This window comes from Panthera tigris, chromosome B1 (assembly GCF_018350195.1).
Source record: "Panthera tigris isolate Pti1 chromosome B1, P.tigris_Pti1_mat1.1, whole genome shotgun sequence".
NCBI lineage: Eukaryota > Metazoa > Chordata > Mammalia > Carnivora > Felidae > Panthera > Panthera tigris.
Genome location: NC_056663.1, coordinates 35,643,874 through 35,663,543, shown reverse-complemented (window position 1 = coordinate 35,663,543; position 19,670 = coordinate 35,643,874). Strand labels below are relative to the sequence as shown.

At 53.4% G+C, this 19,670-nt stretch overlaps 2 protein-coding genes across 6 annotated transcripts in view; both read left to right on the top strand.

Moving 5' to 3' along the window:
* The first annotated feature begins 392 nt into the window (after positions 1–392).
* SFTPC (surfactant protein C) lies at positions 393–3,096 on the top strand. Of its 2 annotated transcripts, XM_015542768.2 has the most exons (7): positions 393–488; positions 1,192–1,350; positions 1,680–1,802; positions 2,057–2,167; positions 2,336–2,419; positions 2,544–2,691; positions 2,890–3,096. In XM_015542768.2, exons 1-6 carry the CDS (start codon positions 420–422, stop codon positions 2,679–2,681), a joined length of 684 nt encoding a protein of 227 aa, XP_015398254.2. In that variant the 5' UTR covers positions 393–419; the 3' UTR covers positions 2,682–2,691; positions 2,890–3,096.
* A 993-nt stretch (positions 3,097–4,089) lies between these two features.
* BMP1 (bone morphogenetic protein 1) overlaps positions 4,090–19,670 on the top strand; it is a 43,515-nt gene continuing 27,934 nt past the window's right edge. For 3 of the 4 annotated variants that reach the window (XR_006216612.1, XM_042983290.1, XM_042983292.1), the window contains exons 1-8: positions 4,090–4,243; positions 11,545–11,658; positions 13,753–13,917; positions 14,107–14,224; positions 14,529–14,707; positions 15,494–15,599; positions 17,056–17,180; positions 17,752–17,867. Coding sequence is in view for 3 of the 4 variants with exons in the window: in XM_042983290.1 (XP_042839224.1) it covers positions 4,090–4,243; positions 11,545–11,658; positions 13,753–13,917; positions 14,107–14,224; positions 14,529–14,707; positions 15,494–15,599; positions 17,056–17,180; positions 17,752–17,867 (1,077 nt within the window). In the remaining variant the exon portion in view is untranslated. Of the gene's footprint in view, positions 4,244–11,544; positions 11,659–13,752; positions 13,918–14,106; positions 14,225–14,491; positions 14,708–15,493; positions 15,600–17,055; positions 17,181–17,751; positions 17,868–19,670 lie in introns of those variants that run through there. The other variant, XM_042983291.1, reaches the window with a different exon arrangement.

Sequence of the window (19,670 nt, the reverse complement as noted above, 5' to 3'; positions counted from 1 at the left end):
TATGCATGAGAGAAATTCTGTTGGGAAATGTGGTGGACTCCCCATTGGGTTAGACCCCTGGCTGCCTGAGAGGTTCAAGCTGGCAGAAGAACAGGGAAAGCCACAAGACTGCAGGGGCAGGTGCCAGCAAGAAAGGCGGCCAATGCCAGGAAGACACCCACAGTGAGAGGCGCAGATTACCCAAGGGCAAATTTGCTCAGTGTGCCCAGCTTCGCTCTTGCCGGGGCCAAGAGGACTCATGTGCCACGGCCAAGAGCCCTTAGGCGCTCTTGCAGCTGGCTTCTCCGGACATCAGTTCTGGAGGGCCAGGAACAAACAGGCTTCAAGGTCAAGGGCTTGGCTGGCAGAAGGGGCCTGGATCCTTCACCTCTGTCCCCTCTCCCTACTAGCACATATAAGATGCTAGTCACACTTAGGGGATGAGAGGGGAAGGCGTCTGCAGCAAGATGGATGTGGGCAGCAAGGAAGTTTTGATTGAGAGCCCGCCGGTGAGTGTGACCGTGTGTGTATACGTGTGTGTGAGCTGGGCCCTGCTTCATCCAACCTCTCTGAGACTGTTTCCTCATCCAAATTCATTCATTTAACTAACCCATGACTGTGCTAAGTTAGGGCAGGGACACCAACCACCAAGGCACAGTCCTTCGGGGAGACAGATGTGGCAGCCAATAATTCCAATGTGAGGGGCTGAGAGCCACCACAGTGGTCATTAGAAAGGGCTATAGAGAGCGCTGTGTAAGCAGCCACTATTTGGGAAGTCACAGGAAGCTTTGTAGAGAAAATGACATTTGAACTGGCTCTGGAAAAATAGGTAGGAGCTCACTAGGTGGAAGAGGCAGACATTGTAGGAAGAAGGGGGTAGTATGTGTAAAGGCGGGGAGGTGTGAGAGATCGTGGATTATTTGGGGGAACAGAGAGGGACTGGGCATGGCCGGGGTGCCAGGGGTCTGGAGGAAACAGCAGATGAGACTAGCAAAGCAGACTCTCTTGGGTCTCTTCATGGTAGACTTCACATCTAAGCATTTCTGTTGGAATCCAGGCCACCTCTTCCAAGAAGCCTTCTCTGATCTCACCCTCTTCTGCATGTCCATAGTATTGGTGTCCAGCTGTGGGAGGGTATCCAGCTTGTGCAGGGAGAAGAAGGGCCAACTTCATGATCTCACACCTATCTCCCTGCCTGCCTCACCATGTCAGGACTACTCAGCAGCTCCCCGGGGCCGGTTCAGCATCCCCTGCTGCCCTGTGAACCTCAAACGCCTCCTCATCATCGTCGTGGTGGTAGTCCTTGTGGTCGTGGTGATTGTAGGGGCCCTGCTAATGGGTCTTCACATGAGCCAGAAACACACCGAGATGGTGAGCAGGCCTGGGATGGAGTGGGCAGTGGACACAGGACATGCCAAACAGAGTGGCTGAATGGGCTGGGTAGACAATGAATGGTCCAAGGGGACCAGAGGGGAGGAGGCAAGGGTGCCTCAATAAAGGACAGAAGCACCTGGTGGCAAATGGGGCTTGGGTTTTTGCACCAGGCCTGTTGCTGGTATGGCAGCCTGTTCTTTCCAAGCTCTCTGAGCTATCAGGGAAGAAGGGATTGCATTTGAGTAAAGAGGGCTGAGAGTGGACATGGGTGCCAAAGGGATGAGTGGGGAAAGAGAAATGTCAGTCCATCCTATGCCCTCCCCCAGGTCCTAGAGATGAGCATTGGGGGACCAGAAGCCCAGCAGCGCCTGGCCCTGAGTGAGCGTGTGGGTACCACTGCCACCTTCTCCATCGGCTCCACTGGCATTGTATTGTATGACTACCAGCGGGTGGGTATACCTGGACCGCCTGATGCTGGGGACGGGGGGCCAATGACGAGACTTTGCTAGACCCACCCAGCTGTGCCATTTCATGCATATCCATCTCTCCGCAGCCCCTAGCTCTTTTCCTTGCCCAGGCTGATCCCCAGATTCCAATATGACTGCCTTCGGTGCCTAACCTAGAGGGAGATAGCCCAGGATCAGGGTTAGGGAGTGAGTAAGGCAGGGCCTTTCTGAATGAACCCTGGGGTTTCTGTCCTCAGCTCCTGATTGCCTATAAGCCAGCCCCAGGAACCTGTTGCTACATCATGAAGATGGCTCCAGAGAACATCCCAAGTCTTGAGGCTCTCACCAGAAAGTTCCGGAACTTCCAGGTGGGTGTGTGAATGAGGAGGAATAAGTTGTCCCCCTCCCAGGGCTGCTCCGAGGAGCATTTGAGATGACAGCTATTTGTCACCTGTAGAGCGCTGCTCCTTGTGGGCTGCCAGGTGAGTGCCCCTCTCCAGACTCACCTGTGTCACACCTTCCCTCCTATTCCCCAGCCCCACCCTGATGCCAAGCTGCTGGCCTCAGCTGAGCCTCACCACTTGGGGGCTTCTGACTCCAGCACAGCCCCCTCTTTACTGGTAAGGAAACCAAGGCTTTTAGGAGGCTCAGAGAGATGGTCTCACGTGCCTGAGGTCCCACAATAAGGGCCACAGGTGGAACAAAAACTCAGTTCCCAGGCTCAAAATCAGGTGCTCTTTCCAGGTCAAGCCTGCAGTGTCTACCTCTAAGCTGGGCCAGGAGGAGGTCCGTGATGCTGGCTCAGCATCCTCTGTGGACCTGGACTTCCTGGGCACCACTGTGAGCACCCTGTGTGGCGAGGTGCCCCTCTACTACATCTAGAACCCCTCAGGTGAGCAGGTGTGACTGCCAGGGCACTGAGCAGCTGTGGCCCAGGAAGGCTTGGGCCACCTCCCCATGTCAGCTGACCAAGCAACAGGGAGGATCCACTGAAGTCAGGTCATCTAGGGAGCTCAGGGGAGGGAAGGTTCATAGATACCTCCCCCCAGTCTCTCTCCCTCTCATAATAAAGTGTTTCTTTGCTTCTCAGGGCCTGTGGACACCCCAAATGGACAGGAAAGATCCATGAGCAAAGGGTCTTTTGCAGAGACGCAGGAAGCTGCTCCTGCCCACACCACAGGGACTGGTGCTGGAGAAATGGGAGCTGTGGGGAGAGGGGGGAACGGGCAGCGGAGATGCTCCTGGGGCCAGGGGGCTACTACCATGAAAGAATAAAGCAACCCGATTGAAAAACGAAGGGTGAGCCTTTTCTATCTCCCACACCCTCTCGCTCCCGCTCTTGGTGGGTGGGTCAGGGGAAGGGTAGGACCTTGGGGAAGCAATGGGGGTTTCCCCTTCCCACTTCGTCCAGGAGTGATGCGGGGGCCGGGGGCAGTGGCGAGGGGACTAGGCAATCCACGGGCTTGAGGCGCCCCCCAGTGGTGTCTCCCGAGGGAGGGAGAGAGACAGAGACAGCCAGACACCGAAAGACTGAACTAGAGAGACAGGGACCGCGATGGGAGAGAGCTAGGGTCGGAAAAAGGCAGAGACCAAGAGAGGCGGGCGGAGAAACGCAGTCAGAGACCGAGGGGGCAGAGGCGAGCTGAAGCCCGGGAGAGACCTGACAGCGTGTCCCGCTGCCCGGGACGGGGCTCGGGCCCGGCGCCCACGGGACCAGCCGCCACTAGAGGGCACCTCGCGGGAGCGGCCGTCGGCCGGGCACCCCGGGGCCCGGCGCCCCCTCCCCGGCCTCGCCGCCCCGCGCCCCGGGCGGCCGAGCCCCCTCCCGGGGCGGGCCGGCTCTCCGCGGTCCCCGCCCCCGGCTGGCGCGCGGCCCGATCTGGCAGTGCGCTGTCCGGGACCCGAGGGAGGCCGAGCTCCAGGCGAAAACCCGCCCTCCAGCGAGCTCATTTCCCTAAAAAGGGGGGAGGGGGAGGGAGGGAGGAGAGAAGGAAAGAGGGAAAGAAGGGAAAGGAGCGGAGAAGGCTGGAGGCTCAGGAAGAGAGCCGAGGAGCCGCGCAGGAGAGGGGGCGGGAGACAGGAAGGAGGGGGGCGAGGACAGGGAAGGGGGAGAGGTAGAGACGCGCGAGGGGGGGGGGGTAGCGCGGGGAGGGAGCGCGCGGGCGAGCGGAGGGGAGCGCCCTCCCCTCGCCGCCAGTCCTCCGCTTCCCCTCTCGCCGGCTCCCGCGTCCGGGCGCGACCCGCCGCCGCCACCGCACCCGCCGCCACCGCCGCCGCCGCGCCCTCCAGCATGCCCGGCGTGGCCCGCCTGCCGCTGCCGCTGCTGCTCTGGCTGCTGCTGCTCGCGCGCCCGGGCGGGCCACTGGACTTGGCCGACTACACCTATGACCTGGGGGAGGAGGAGGACTCGGAGCCCGTCAACTACAAAGACCCCTGCAAGGCGGGTAGGCGCCCCCCACCCCGCCGACCCGCAGGGGCGCCGGGGCCGGGGAGCGAGCAGGCCCGGCGGGGAGGCGCGGGCTGCTTAGGGTTTGGGGTTGGGGGAGGACAGTCCAGTGTGGGAAGCCGGGAGCTGCCTGGTTGGCAATGCAGTGGGGAACAAAAGAAAGAGGGAGAGAGGGAGGGGGAAGTTTGGGGGACTTTTAGGACTGAAGTTTTGCTGCTATTTGTGGAAGCTGCTGCCGCTGCCTCCTCTTCCCAGAGGATTCCTGGGGAAAGCTCTTTGGGTCCAGGGAGAAACCTGCGGCCAAGGAGGCTTTTCCTCCTGCAGGAAACTTTTCTGGCCAAACTCCCGTGTGTGTGTGTGTGTGTGTGTGTGTGTGTGTGTGTGTGTGTGTGTGTGTGTCTGTGTGTGTGTGTGCCCGCGTGCACTTTTCCCTTCTCCCCCATCTCAAGCTTCAGGACATTGGTGTTTTCCAGCCTGTCTGGGCTGCCCCCAGGCTGCACATCTGTCTGCCCAGGGGGTGCGGGAGGCCTGCATCTCTGAGCAGCAAGTCTCCTGAGGCCCCCACCCAGCCAAGAGAAAGAAGAAAGTCTTTCAAGGGATCCTCTGAAATCATGCTCCCTGGGTATCCCATGTGTCACCCCACCAAACACAGCAACCTTCTGGGACAGAGGAGACAGCTGTCAAAGTTAGAGAAGCCAGCCAGGGAGGGGGAATTACCTCTGCCCTTATGTGCCAGAGAGACCTAACAAGGCCAAGTTAGGGTGGAAAGGAGAAAAACACAGAGAACTCAAATACTGTATATCAGCTCTCTCAGTCCACAGACACTGGAGGCTAATTAGCTGAGGTCAGGGCCCTGGAGTGTGTGTTTGCGTGTGTGTGTTCTTTGTCCATGAAGACCCCAAGTAACCCCTTCACTCCTGCTGGGCCCAGAGGGGTCCTGCCCCTGGAGTGACCAGATGGCCAGGCACACAGGCCGTTTGCCTAATCAGATGACCCTGAACAGGCTGCCTGGGACAAGAGAACACACAGGGCATAAGATGTCAGAACCTTTCCTCAACTTCCTGCCTCTGATTTCAGCCTGTCTCCAAATAGCCAGGGCCAGGGGCAGTGGCACAGTCCCTAAGGTTCTAGGAGTGCCTGTATGTGGCATAAGAGGTTGGGTCACTCTAGTCCTAACCCTGGGCTCCCCACTTTGGGTGAATGGATCACAGTAAGCGGCAAAGTAGGAGACCCTTCTTCCAGTGGGAGGAGCAGAAGCCAAATCTCTCAGCCCTTCTTCTCCACCCCCTCTGGATTGTGGGTGACCCAGACATTAGCCATCATCTTTCTCCCTGGGCTTGGGGTGGGCATGAGGCTAAGCAGATAGAGCTTGGCCTTTGAAGGCAGGCCGACCTAAGCTGTCAATCCTGGACCCACAGCTCATTAGCTCTACTGGCTGGCGGATGTTAATTATCATCTCTGAACTTGGCTTTTCTCACCTGTAAAATGGAACTGATAATACGTCTCTCTGTAGAGTTGGTGGTAAGGATTAAATATGAGAACATATATAAAACACTTATTAGAGATTAATACACAGTAAGCACTTAATAAATGTTTGCTGCCTACTCCCCTGTGTTCTGTGCCTCACACTCTCGTTTCATTATTTTTTCTGAGGAATGGGCTTGGTTTTCAGGAAAAGGAAGTGTTCTCCCTGTCTCTGTCCTTGTATTACTTGTTTATTCTACTGGTCTACATGTACTGAATGCTAATATGTGCCTGGCCCTGGGCTTGATGTTGTGGGAGATACAGAAAAGTGTAAGACATGGCCCTTGCCCTCAGTGAGCTTCCAGTCCAGTAGGCGCATAAGACGTGTAAACAACAGCACAAACCACAATGCGTTATGTGCCACCTTGGAAGGAAAGGACTTAAAGGCTCAAGGAGCCTCTTGTCCCTCTGCAGTCCCAGTGGTGACGGTGGCAGAGAAACAGTGATCACAGCAGGCTGGGAAGGTTGGGGAGGGGGTCCTCATGCAGGAGGCAAGGCCTTAAAGAATGGGTAGGAAGTCACTCTGATGTATTTCACTCCTGGTTGGAATTGGAGTGATTTTTGGAAGAGGCAGCAGGAGGCTGAGGGCTCTATCCCCAGTCTCGGATTTCATGCTAGGGTGGGGCTGGCTGAGTTGGAACTTCAAACAAGGGCTCTGGAGAAAGCTCTGCACCAGGGTGAAGTGAGGCTGGTGGGGAGCTGGGCCAGGCCTGGGGGGTGGCCGAGAGGGCCCGAAAGCCTGACAAGGCCAAGATTTAGCGTCAGATCAGGTTTCCCTCTTGGGTGTGACTAGTGCAGCCTTGCGTACCTTTGCCCTGACTCCCTAAGGCCCCACACTGACACCCTCAAGCCTTAGGTCCCTAGGCTCTTTTCTCTATGTTGCTGTGTCCTCTTGCCCTCTCTGAGCTCTGGTGGTAGGTGTACCTGGATTTACCTCCTTTGGATGCACCTGATATGTCTGCTTCCCTCTTCTCCCTTGACCCTCTCCATCTCTCTCCTTTTCTCCTCCTTGCACACAGAGAACCAAGAATGAAAGCCCTGTTCACTCCCCTGGCTCACCTGTGATCTTTTCAGGATAACCAGGCCCCTTCATTTGAGATTACCTCTTGCAGTTACTGTCAGAGTTAGGGCAAAATTGAGGGAAGTAAGGAAAAATTAAGACCCTTGATACCCTGGAGAGTTTCCTGGATCTTCTGGGCAACACCAGAACAATAGGCGGGAAGCCAAATTGGTCTATGTGTGTGCTGATTGCTGGTCCCACCAAGCTTGCACTCTGGTGTGCAGGCTGTCAAATGCAAATATGAACTCTGTCTCTCTGTCTCTCTCATTCTCTCCCCCTTGCCCAGGGAGATTGCAAGTCAGCCCTGACTTCTTGTATGTTAGGATGCCAAACCATCAAGGTGGAGGGGGGGGTCCTTCCCTGAGATTCCCAGCTCTGTTTGGTGCCCCAGGAGACTTGGCCATGACCCTCAGGACTCTGGGAGAGACCCAGGAGGCAGGAATTGGGACATAGTTGCTCCCATAAGCAGAGAAACACATGGGGACTACCCTTGAACCAGTGAGGACCTTCCTTTTACCTCAACTTGCATCCCAGAGGTTTGCTTTTAGGAGGTGAGGTATGGGGGTAGCTTACCAACCCTCATCACTATCCTCAGCCCAGGGCCTTGTGGCCCAGATTTGGACTTCAAGGGGCCTTAGAGGAGTAGGTCACAAGCTCCGGAAGTTGAGAAGCAATCCCTTCTCTTGCCAGACCACATTCCCCCTCCAGACACTCTGAATGAGTCACCCACCCACCTATGCCCCTGCTCCCTGAGTCACCTTCTCTTTTAGGTGCCCCAAGGGAGGAGGAAAAGACAGTCTCCCTGGGCTCCAGATGGAGGGGAACCATGGGACTCCCCAGAAGAAGGAGCTCTCAAGAATTCTAGTTTCTCTAGAGATCTGGGGAGAAGATATTAGGGGAGGACAGGGAGAGAGTAGAATGTGTCACTCAGGCCACTAAGGACTTCCTAAGGGTATCCAGAGGAATCAGTTAATCTCTCTGTCTCTTTCTCTCTGTCTGCACCCCCCATCCATTTTTAAGGTCACCCTTCTCCTTTTGGGGGTATGGCCTGTGGAATGTGCACATGCAATTATTTGTATGTTTGAACACACTACGGCTTACACAGGAAAGTAGTAAGGGTGGTGTATGGGCACATTTATGGGTGCACCTCTGCTTTATGAGCAAGTCTCTTCAACTGTGCATATGGGTACTCCTGAGTACATGTAAGGATGCATGCAAATACTCACCTGTATCTAAGCATACAGCTGTGATTAAGTATGTTCTCCCCAGCTAGAAGCTTGCATTTATGTGATAGGACATGCGTATACCCGGTACACATGGCATTGGGGCTCCATCACACCGGTGAGGGTCCTCTCCCTCTCCCCAGAAGGGGATGCCTTGCAACACCCTGTGGGGAGGAGACTCTGGAGTCAAGAAGCCTACCTACAGGATGGGCATATGAAGTCCACCTCACTCTTTTTCCTCTCCTGCTCCCAGCCTGGCAGTGGAGCAGCCACGATTGCTCCTGGCTGGTTTACAGCCGGAAAACAAAACAAACTTTTGATCCTGTGTTGAAAACAACTACTACTCTGACCCTGACCTCAGGGCTTCCTTCCGGGTAAGGGTTAGGGGGGAGGTGTCCTGGACTTTCCAGCATCCAGATTCCCTAGCTTCCCCATGAGGGAATCCCAAATGGGCAGGGCCTTCAGGCTCAGCTCCCGGCCAGAAGGCTCTCCTGCCCACCCTGTGTCTCCCCACCCCCACTCTGTTCCCACACATTCTTCAGTCATGACATCCCCACCACAGGACTCCGGCTCTGCAGAAGAGCTCTGCGGCCAGCCTAGGGCCTTCCCGCCTTCCACTTGCCCTGCTCCCTGCTCCCTTCCCCCACTGTCCTGGTTTCACAGGCCAGCACAGTTCTGTGGCCTCTGTACTTGGAATTCGAGGTTCTACTTCTGAGCACTCCAGGGCTTCCCTCAGCTGGGAGGCCAATGTGGGTGAACCAATGTGCCCTTGGAAAGTAGAGAGCAGATTATGAGCTTATGGGGCTGTTATTGGAGTAATATTAACAGTAGTCATTTAGTGGGTACTTACTGTGCTCCACACTCTGTGCTAGGTGCTTTATTTACATGCCTTATTTCATGCAGTAATTCTAGGAGACAGATTCCATTGTTAGCTTCTTTTTATGTAGGAGAAAATTGAGGTTTAGTAGAGCTTATATGACATGTCAGCTAATATTAGCCAAGCTAGGATTCAAAGACAGGTCTAACTACAAAGACTTTGCTTTTTGCTGCTGTGTGCAGAGACGAGTCTAAATATCCAGCCACATGTGTATATGATAATGCCCACGGGCACGTGAGCTTGGAGGTACTCGTGTCTGTGCAAAGGTGTGGGGTTATTCATGTGGCATGAGTGTACCTGTCTGAATGTTGGTGTGCAGGAAGCCATCACTGCCTCCTTGGAGTGTCCCTCTGATCCTATGATCTTTGCATGTCAGCTAAGAAATATCTTCTGTTGCTGTCCCACCAGTTCCTGAGCCAAGGCCACCAAGGGCGACATTTTACAGAAAAGAATATTGCTCGTGTGGTGGAAGAGATTCTGGGCCAGTTACCAGCTGGTGACCTTGGGCAACTCATTTCCTTTCTTAAGCCCAAGTGTTCTAATCACTAAAGTCGGGGAGGTGGGCTGGAATCTAGCCACTCGGTTCTCTCTCCAGCAATTTGTAATTGTGCACGCCCAGGCAAATGCAGAGATGGAGTGTGGCTTAACGGGCACGTGCCGAGTGGGCCAGGATTAAGTGAATCCATTAATGAGAAAGCACTTTGTCAACTAGGAAGCACAACATCGATTTCAACATTAACATAAGGTGTCATTATTGCTACCATTACTGGCTTCATGGGTTTGGAGCTTGCAGTTAGTTTGTGTGTGTTGGAGCGTGTGCGTGTGTGTTTTTTTAGAACATGTGGTTTATGACTGTATTTTTGTGTGTGGATGTGTGTGTCTGAGTGAGTGTCTATCTTTGTGTATATGGCTCCACAGAGGTAATGAACTTGAGTGCAATGAATGCCAGACTAGGAATCAGGAGGCCTGGGTTATGAATCCAGCCTCTCCGATGACTAGCAGTGTGGGAGACCATTTCCCTTCTGAGCCTCAGTTTTCGCATCTGTAAAATGGAAGGCTGGCCTAGATAACTGCTAGAGGGACTCCCACGTTCTGTTGATCCAGGTGAAGGTCCCATCAGAGTACATATCTACGGGCATGTGTTTGCAGGCCTAAAGACTACTGATGTGACACTTCACTCGAATAAATGTTCTGGAGTGCCTTCTACCTACAAGGGTGGTGTGGGCGCTGCTGGGGGAGGGGGCATCTCTGTGACTCACATAGCTCTGTGTTTGAGGGCATGGCTGTGGATGTCACCAAATGTCTGTAGGATCACTAACCCATGTGGCTGATTCTCTGTGTGATGAAGTGTGTGTGTGTGTCCACCCAGCGGGCCATCTGGGGAGGAGAAACCTGTGTGCAAGGCCTCAAGGTTAAAATAATTTGTGTAATGCTGCCGCCAGGCCTGTGTAGCACTCAGGATGAGAAGCAGATGTTGCCATGGGTGGAGCTTCAGGGAAGCTGCTCTGTGCCCCACCTCCATCCAGCTCACCCTCCCGCCTCCCCAGCCCAGCTCAGCATGAAGCTCGCCTCTGAGCTCCTTCCAGAGTACTCAGCTTCCTCTTGCTCCCAGCTTCTCGAAAGGCAGGCAGATTGTTTAGCTCATCTCTCCAGAAACATCTCTCCCCAGGTCCAGAAATCAAAATGCCTATTCAGGGGGCTCTATTCCCCCAGGCCTTTCTTCCTCCAGAGAGGAGACCCTGAGACTCAGAATAGGAATCGCTTGAGAACCGTTAAACTTTTTCCTTCTAGCTGGGCAGCTCCCATTAAGTGTCCTGGTTTCCCTGATAGGCCTATCTGCTCCAATTTTTGTTCACGGCCTCCCCTCAATTTAATTGAAACGGCATTTGTTGAGTGAATACCATAGGCTCAGAGCAGTGCCAAGGTTATGGGCCCACAGAATAGATGCTCTATCATCTCACCCCCTTCTGTTTTCTTCATAGCATGCATCACTGTCTGGAATTCTTGAGTTCAGTGTTTATTTAGTTATGTATTGTTGAAGGTTAGCTCTATGTGAGCAGAGACCTCTTTTTTTTTTTTAAGTTTATTTATTTATTTTGAGAGAGAAAGAAAGAGAGAGAGAGAAGAAGAAGAGAGGGAGAGAACACAAGCAGGGGAGGGGCAGAAAGAGAGAAAGAGAGAATCGCAAGCAGGCTCCTTGTTGTCAGTTCGGGGCTCGATCTCACGACCATCATGAGGTCACGACCTGACCCGAATCAAGAGTCAGATGCTTAACCGACTGAGTCACCCAGGTATTCCAAGCAGGAACCTCTTCTATCTTGCTAATAACTCAAGTGGTACCTGACTTACTAAATATTTGCCACAGAGCGATGGGAAAAGTGACATGATCATGTCTTCCTCTGGTAGGGAGCGTGTATCAGCTTTGCTAAATTCCCAACTTAGAAGTGAGCACGAGTCTCCCCCGGGATCCTCAAATCCAGTCCCCTATGACCCCCTTCCTCAGAAGGCATTTGAAGACAGATGTTGCTATGGGGGTAGGGGTGGTACCCATGGGGTTGGAACTGTCAGTGCTGGGTAGGAGGATTAACTTCCCAGGCCTCATCTTTTCTCTCTAGCTGCCTTCCTTGGGGACATCGCCCTGGATGAGGAGGACCTGAGGGCCTTCCAGGTGCAGCAGGCTGAGGACCTCAGGCAGCGTGCAACCCACAGGTCTTCCATCAAAACTACAGGTACTCTGGGTACAGGCGGGCCCTTCTATGTCCCAGAAATGGGTTCCAGAATTAGAGAAACAAGCAACCTCCCTGTTTCCCAACCAGGCCCTCTCAGGACAGAGGCTATGAGCTTGAACCCAGCATAATGGCTTGTCTTCCCTTGGGATATCTTTGTCCCTTCCCCAGAGGAGCAGCAAGTATAGACATACCCAGGAGCAAAGAACTGACATTCTTTTTGCTTACAGTTTACAAAGTACTTTCACCAGCATTACCTAACTTTTCCCTAACCACCTTCGAAGGTAGATGTAGGACAAGTCCCGCATTGCAGATCCAGAAACTAAGACTCATGGAGATAACGTGACTCATTCAAGATCACATAGCTGGTCAGTGGCAGTGCTGGGACAGGAACCCAAGCCTTCTCACTCCAAATCTGATGCTCTTTGCTCAACACTCCAATCCCTCCCAGCTTCTCCTCATGTTCCCACTTTGCAAGCTTTTATACTTCCTTCAAAGCCCATCTCAAGAGCTTCTCTGATGAAATCTTCTCTGATCATCCCCCAGGCATGGTTATCCATCCATTTTCTGTGCTCTGTCTGCTCTCTGTTTACAGTATTAGTATCTCACTCATGGAGCCATGTTTCAATGATTTTTTTTATATGTCTATCTCCCCAGCTGGACTCAAAGCTCTTCAAGGTCAGGGATGGGTCCTTCTTATCCCTAGGTGTGGCCCAAGCACCTAGCAACCCACCTGGCACTTATGAATGGGTAAGAGAATAGGAAGAATGAGTGCCTGGGCTGGTTTAGTTCTGTCCAGCTTTGTCACTGCTCAGGAACATGGTGCTGCCCACAGGGAGCCCTCCCATTGACAAAGGATAGGGATTCTCATCCAGAGCTCATTCTGCACACACTCTGGTGGTTGTCCTGTCCAGCATGAGAGAGGATCTTGGCATGGGCAGCCATGGAGTAAAGGTCATACTTCCCAGAGAGGAGCTGGCATTGGAGGGGAACATAGTGGCCTGATGACTAGCAAGGCTTACTTGGCCTGAGAGGGGACCAGCAGACATGGTTCAAGCAAAATGGAGGAACTGGAGCATGTGGGCCTGCCACTAACTCACTAGGTGACTTTGGGCAAATCTTTGGCTTTAGTTTCCTTATCTGTCAAATAATACACAGTGACACTTGCACAGTGCATCCCAGAGAGCTACTGTGTCAAATGAGAACATATATTTGGGAACACTTAAAGACGTCAAGCTCTATATGCTCCACAAGGAGGAAGTTTTATTAGATGAGAAGTCAACATTTCCTGGTCTCAAGTCCCCTATAGTTCCTAGGAAATTAGTACACCATTGTTCTCTTTTTCAGTTTTAGTCCATTCTTGCTATCTGTGGTAGTTATGAATAGAGTTATGGAATAACCTTGTTCTATAAAGTCACTGTGAACACCGAATTAACAAATACTGAGTCAGTCATCACTCCTAGGAGAAATACAGGGTTAGGTCCCTGCAAGCCTCTTGTCACAACATTCTCACCAACTGATCAGTACGTAACCCTGTCTTACGTATGTTTCTGTTTAAAGACCCCTTATTTAACACACAGTAGATGCATTAACTTTGAGCTATAGCCAACAGGACTGTAACTTAGGGGCTCGACAAAGCATATTTAACACACGTGTATTTTCTCCATAGAGCACATCAGATCCTTTTTGGACTTAGGAACGCTGGACAGTGGTCTGGTGCCTCTGTACTATCAGGGCAGAAGGGGGTCATTTTAAACAGCAAAATCACCAATAAAAAGTCCCCACATACAAAAACAAATGTGGCACTAAACAGACTATGAAAAAGATGCTTATTTACATTCTGAGAGCTGAATCAAGAAGGCAAAGTGTCACCTTGTTCAACCTCTGTTGGGTATGGGGGTGACTCATGTTTTTCACTGTCCTGTGCGTGTCAGTGATTGACCGTGAAAGAGCTAAGGTTATTGGTTTGGGGGTTACAAATAAATTTTAGTGAGTGGACAGATATGGAATCCCCCCAAAATGCGGATAGAGTATAATTTGTTTCCCCGTACTCCTATTCCTTCACTTGCTACCAGTGTCTTCCTCTCCCAACACCAGGAAACTCTTCTACCCCCAACTGCCAGAGCACCAGTGGGCAGCCACAGAGGAGAAACCGTGGGAGATGGAGAGGCAGGTCCCGGAGCCGGCGGGCAGCCACATCCAGACCAGAGCGTGTGTGGCCTGATGGGGTCATCCCCTTTGTCATTGGGGGAAACTTCACTGGTGAGCATGATGTTGTGGGGCCGAGGGAGCAGCCTGCATCGGGGCCTAGCCTTGGGGCAGCCTTGTCATGTGTAGTGGTATGAGTGGTGTCCTCTGCCTATCTGTCCAACAAGAGGCTGACATTCTGGCAGTGGGTTGAGGTTGGCCCACGTGGACACTGTGGCAGCCTGGCCCCCTTCATCCTGGCAGGCAGTCAGAGGGCAGTCTTCCGGCAAGCCATGAGGCACTGGGAGAAGCATACCTGTGTCACCTTCCTGGAGCGCACTGATGAGGACAGCTATATTGTATTCACCTATCGACCCTGCGGGTGAGCAGGGGCCCCTGGGCACTGCACCCTCGGCCATCACCCCAGTCCACATTCTGCTCTGGGCACTACTGCTGCCCCATCTGGGCACGATCCTACATCATCTGTCCCCACTCCTGCCATCGGGCATCTTCCCAGGAGCTGCCCCCTGGTGTGGCTATGACCCCTGAACACAGCCTGGGCATCCCACGCTCAGGCCCCTCCCCTGTACCTCACTCCCTCACCCTCCTGGCAGCCTCGCCCGGCCCCTGAGTGGATGCACTCCCCCAGCTCGGGACCGCCCCCCTGAGCTGGCCCCGCCCTCCAGGTGCTGCTCCTACGTGGGTCGCCGCGGTGGAGGCCCACAGGCCATCTCCATCGGCAAGAACTGTGACAAGTTCGGCATTGTTGTCCATGAGCTGGGCCATGTCATTGGCTTCTGGCATGAGCACACGCGGCCAGACCGGGACCGCCATGTCTCTATCGTGCGTGAAAACATCCAGCCAGGTACGCACCTTGGCCTGAGTGCCTAGCTGTGTGCCACACCTGCCCCCCCCCCCAACCACTCCAGGGCCTCTAGTAGGGGTGGGAGCTGCTTCCTGTTGCCATAGCTTGTGGTCAGCTCAGTGTTGTGGCAGCCCTTGCCCAGGGCCCAGGTTGGTCCAGACCCTGCCCCTGAGGCATCTGCTTCCTGCCAGTAGCAGCTCAGAGACGGAAGATCAGTTGTGGAGCTGTTTGGGGGGCTGGGAGAGGTCCTGGTCCTGCACACGCGGGCCATCCAGAGCAGCCCAGAGCCCAGCTGGCCTTGGGGGGAGGGGGGAGGGGGGGAGTTGGCCCATCCCCCATGCCACCTCAGCCTTTCTCTTCACTTTTGCCCAGTCTTCTGCCCTCTGCCTGTTCTCCCCTCTAAGGGTTGTTTTTTTTTTTTTTTCTCTTGTTTCTCCTGGCTACCCCCTCTCCCCTCCCTTCCTGCTTCCTTCCTCCCTCCCCAGGCCTCCTCTGCTCTTCCCTGCTTTCATCTCCCTGTGGTTCTAGAAATGGGTGCTTCCTTCCCATACTCTCTGAGCCTTCCCTCCAGCCAGTCCTCGTTGACCCTGCCCCTCTGCTGGACCGACTCTTCTAGAGACCCGCCCCTAACCCCCCAGACTTCCCTTGGCTGCTCCCTGGACCCTCAGGTAGGGGGGCATCTCTCGAGTACCTGAGGGGCCCCACTCCCCACCCTGAAAAAGTGGCACTGTGTGGCACACAGACCCACCCCTCCCACCCCCCACACCTTTTTCCTGGTCTTCGCAGGGCAGGAGTATAACTTCTTGAAGATGGAGCTCCAGGAAGTGGAGTCCCTAGGGGAGACCTATGATTTTGACAGTATCATGCACTATGCCCGGAACACGTTCTCCAGGTGAGAGAAGGGGCCTGGCCTCCTCTGGGGCAGCCTAATCCTGCCTTCTGTAGGCCGTTCTCTTTGGGCCTCTCACTTTGCACTGGGCTGCCCTGCTGGGGCAGTCACCAAGGGTGAGAGTGGGCTTCTGGTGGCCCCAGCTCCCGAGCAGAGGACCCATGGATGCTGCCTGCCCTGCTGTCCTCTTCTATTGTGGGTCCATGGCAGGGCCTGGACCCACGAAGCCTAGTACTGTGGACCCCTGGGATACCTGGCTCAGGAGGCTGAAGTCCAGCCATTTTGCCTGACACATATGTATATGCTGTGGCTCAGAACTGTATCAGCCAAGGGAGCGGAGCTTTTCCCTCATCTGTCATCCAAAAGAGGACACATTTTTCTAATTGGGGGCATCCTTTGTAATCAGTTTGCCTTTTTGGAACTGGCTAATTTGCACAAAGGCTGGCTACTGCCCTGAACTAGCCCTTTCCTCTGCTTACAAGTGCACACACTCCTCCTGGGGGCCCACATTCCCCGAAATCATGACCGGAACCCCCAGAGGTAGTGGCCCAGCCTCTGCACCGGCAGCTTCTCCTTAGCAGAGTGTGGGAAACAGCCCCTCCCTACTCCTTTACAGGCTCCCCTTCCAAGCCTGGCCTTTCCCATGCCTGGCTCTTTCCTTATCCTCTGTCTGCAGTCCTGCTCTGTCCCACGCACAGTGCCCCTCCTCAGTCTCCCTGCCTCCAGACCTGAGGGAACAGAGACCAAGGAAGGGTGGTGAGGTCATCCTGCCCCCCACAGCCACAGACCTCCCCTGGACATTTCCCACCACATCCCACCCCACCCCCTGCTGAGTTCCACCCAGCTGGGTGTGAGTCAGGGACCCTGGGGAGGCAGAGGGCCGCCTGTTTCCCTTCGTCCTGCTCCTCCCAGATGGAAACACCCAGGACTTAGCAGGCAGGAACTGGGCAGGGGGGACAGGAGACATGGATGGATCCGGAGTTGTGTGGTCTGACCACGGTGGAACCTATCAAAAGCAGTCCGTGCCAGCAAAATGAAGCACTGGCCTTGGTAGTCCTGGGAGAAGTTCAGTCACAGCCGAACGAGCACGAGGGGCCACAAAAGCAGAGGCTTGGTGAGGCTAGAGACATGGTCGCTAGGGGTCCCAAGCTCTCCTGAGGCTGGGGGTTGGACCTAGACTGAGCCAGAACACCACTAGGTTCCCAGGGCATGTGGAGCCTATGTCCCTGACCTCCCAGCGTATTCCTGGGGCTCCCCCAGGCTCCAGCAGTGTGGCTGCCACGGAGCAGGGTGGCTGCTGGTCAGTGGGCAGCATAATGACAGGGTGAGCAATCTCCACCCGTCCCTGACCCTACTGAGGAATGTCTGGGCTCTGGCAGGGTCGTGACCTTGGGTACACACAGGCACACCACCCCTCCCTCCATCAGACTCTCACCCAGATCGGGCTTTTCCTCCTCAGGGGCATCTTCCTGGACACCATTGTTCCCAAGTACGAGGTCAATGGGGTGAAACCTCCCATTGGCCAAAGGACCCGGCTCAGCAAGGGGGACATCGCCCAGGCCCGCAAGCTCTACAAGTGCCCAGGTCAGGGCAGGGAGGGATGGACCAGGGAAGGGTGGAGGGCAGAGCCTGAAGCAGGCGGAGGCCAGGACCTGGGGCTGAGGACGTTAAGGCTGTAAGTCTTAGAGAAGGCCAGCGGCTGCCTGGTGGTAGGGGTGGAGGTACCCAGGCAGGGGCAGTGTTCAAGTTAAGGAACCAAACTGGGGCTGGGATCAGGTGAGATACTGAGCCATGTACCTTCGGAGGGTCTGGGAGAATAGGGCAGTAGGAGCAGTAAAGGGGACTAGCAGAGCAATTATCAGGGACGGAGGTAGAGTGAGGCCCACCAAAGGAGCTTGACCTTAACTCTGGAAGCCATGTTGCCTGGACAGCAGGGCATCCTGCAGCACTAGGCCAAATAGGTCCAATGGTGTGGGCTTATGTGTAAAGAGCACAGAGTGGATCTTAAAGGGACAGGACCACCCCAGACTCCTTCCTCTGCTTAGCCGTTCTTCTCTCCCCTGAGTGATGCCAGAGTTCAGGGCGTGGGAAGCCAGGAGGTTGGGGGAATTGAGCATCTGCAGCCAGCAGTTCAGTCATTTCCTTTCTCTGACAGCTTGTGGAGAGACCCTACAAGACAGCACAGGCAACTTCTCTTCCCCTGAGTACCCCAATGGCTACTCCGCCCACATGCACTGCGTATGGCGTATCTCAGTCACACCTGGAGAGAAGGTAACTGAGCGTCCCCTCCTCTGCCAGGACCCCAGAGTAAGAAAGCATAGTTGATTGTGGCTGTGAATGACCTACCTGGGAAACGTAGACCCATTCACTGCACAAGAATGATGGAGCACTACCTTGAGGAGGGGCTGACTTACTACTCAAGAGGCACTTTTCCAAGGTCTTCTCAGATCTATCCACAGGGTTTTCCTGTGGTATCTGGACCTCTCACTCACCCCTTTACCTTCAGTGTCCTTCCGTGCATTTTAATTGTTCCCAATAGTCAACTTTAAGACTCTATTCCTCTTGATTGGAACATGGTACTTAATATACTCGTGCAGTCTTGAGCTTGACTAGATTTTATTACTGGTCACATTGTTCATTCCAACAGCTCTCAAGACCATTTGGAATCTGAATTCCACCATTCAGCGGGTGCCATCTCTCTTACTCTGTCCTGAGCTCATTTGATAAGCATGTCTTTTCTGGGTCTTCTGAAACTGGTCTTTGATTGAAACATTGAACATGACATGAATCAAAGCAGAGCCAAGTTCCCTCTCTGAGCTGACACTGTTCATCTGCAGACTTTGGGCAGATTTATTCCACTGGCTATGATACCACTTGCTACACTACCATCCAGCCATGAGTCATCACCTTGTTGACTGCGAAGTGAGCTTCTCCAACCACGAATTTGTCACCTTTATATCCCTGGCATAGGAAACAGCTCATAAATGCTGAATATATAGATGGATTGCCTTACCAAATCAAAGCCACTGTTCCACCAGTTGGTGAAACACCTTTTAAAAAGGAAATGACATTTGTCTGATGTGCTTTGTTTTAAGTGAACCTGAACCAGCTCCTAATAATCAAGTGTCTCTTTTCTAAATGGTGGCAGGCTATCTGTTTATTTGGGGATTGACATTCAACTTAGTGGGTTGTGATTCCCAGGATTCACTCCAAACCCCTCTTCCAACACACACGCGCACGCGCGCACACACACGCACACCCCTTTTGGAAACTGGCAAAGCTTTTGTTCTGAGTTTTCAAGATTACAGACACTGATCACATCTGTAAGTTATTTGAATGTCCTCTGATGTCATTTTTGAGCCTAGAGGCAACAGCTAATTTAAAGAGGTGCTCACTGACTCCCCTCCAATATGAATGAGTTTCTATTCCCTTTCCAAACTATGCTTATTTTACTGTTTGCAATTTGAAGATCATTCTCATTTGTGGTAGTCTTTTATTGAGGGTTGAGTAATTCCGTCATCTCTCTCAGTTAACATACTGTCACCCTCCCTCAAAAGTGAACCCACCCCAGGTGGCTCAGTCAGTTAAGCATCCGACTTTGGCTCAGGTCATGATCTCACAGTTCGTGGGTTCGAGCCCTGCATCGGTCTCTGTGCTGACAGCTCAGAGCCTGGAGCCTGCTTCAGATTGGATTCTATGTCTCTCTCGCTCTCTGCTCCTCCCCTGCTCATGCTCTGTCTCTCTCTGTCTATCAAAAATGAACATTAAAAAAAAAATTTTTTTTAAGTGAACCCATCCCTTCCTTGTTCTTTTTCTTGTTCTGAATCTAATTTAAAAATTGCTCTCCTTTTTGCTGTCTTGTTCTGACCATTCTCTGGCTTCCTTTATCTCTCTGCCAAAGGTCTCCACAACTTCTGCTTTTGGAAATCTCACAGCAAATAACAATAAAAACAACTAAAATTATTGAGCACATGATTGGCCAGGCATGTGTTAAATTCTTTATGTGTTATGTCTTATAATTAACACAACAACATTCTAGGCCGGGTGCTAATGTTGTCCCCATTCTGCATATGG

Excerpts from the sequence above, each read along its gene's own strand:
- SFTPC (XM_015542768.2), top strand. The coding sequence starts at position 420 with ATGAGAGGGGAAGGCGTCTGCAGCAAGATGGATGTGGGCAGCAAGGAA. Across the intron at positions 489-1,191 it reads TTTTGATTGAGAGCCCGCCG|GACTACTCAGCAGCTCCCCG; the intron begins GTGAGTGTGACC and ends TCACCATGTCAG. Across the intron at positions 2,168-2,335 it reads GAAAGTTCCGGAACTTCCAG|CCCCACCCTGATGCCAAGCT; the intron begins GTGGGTGTGTGA and ends CCTATTCCCCAG.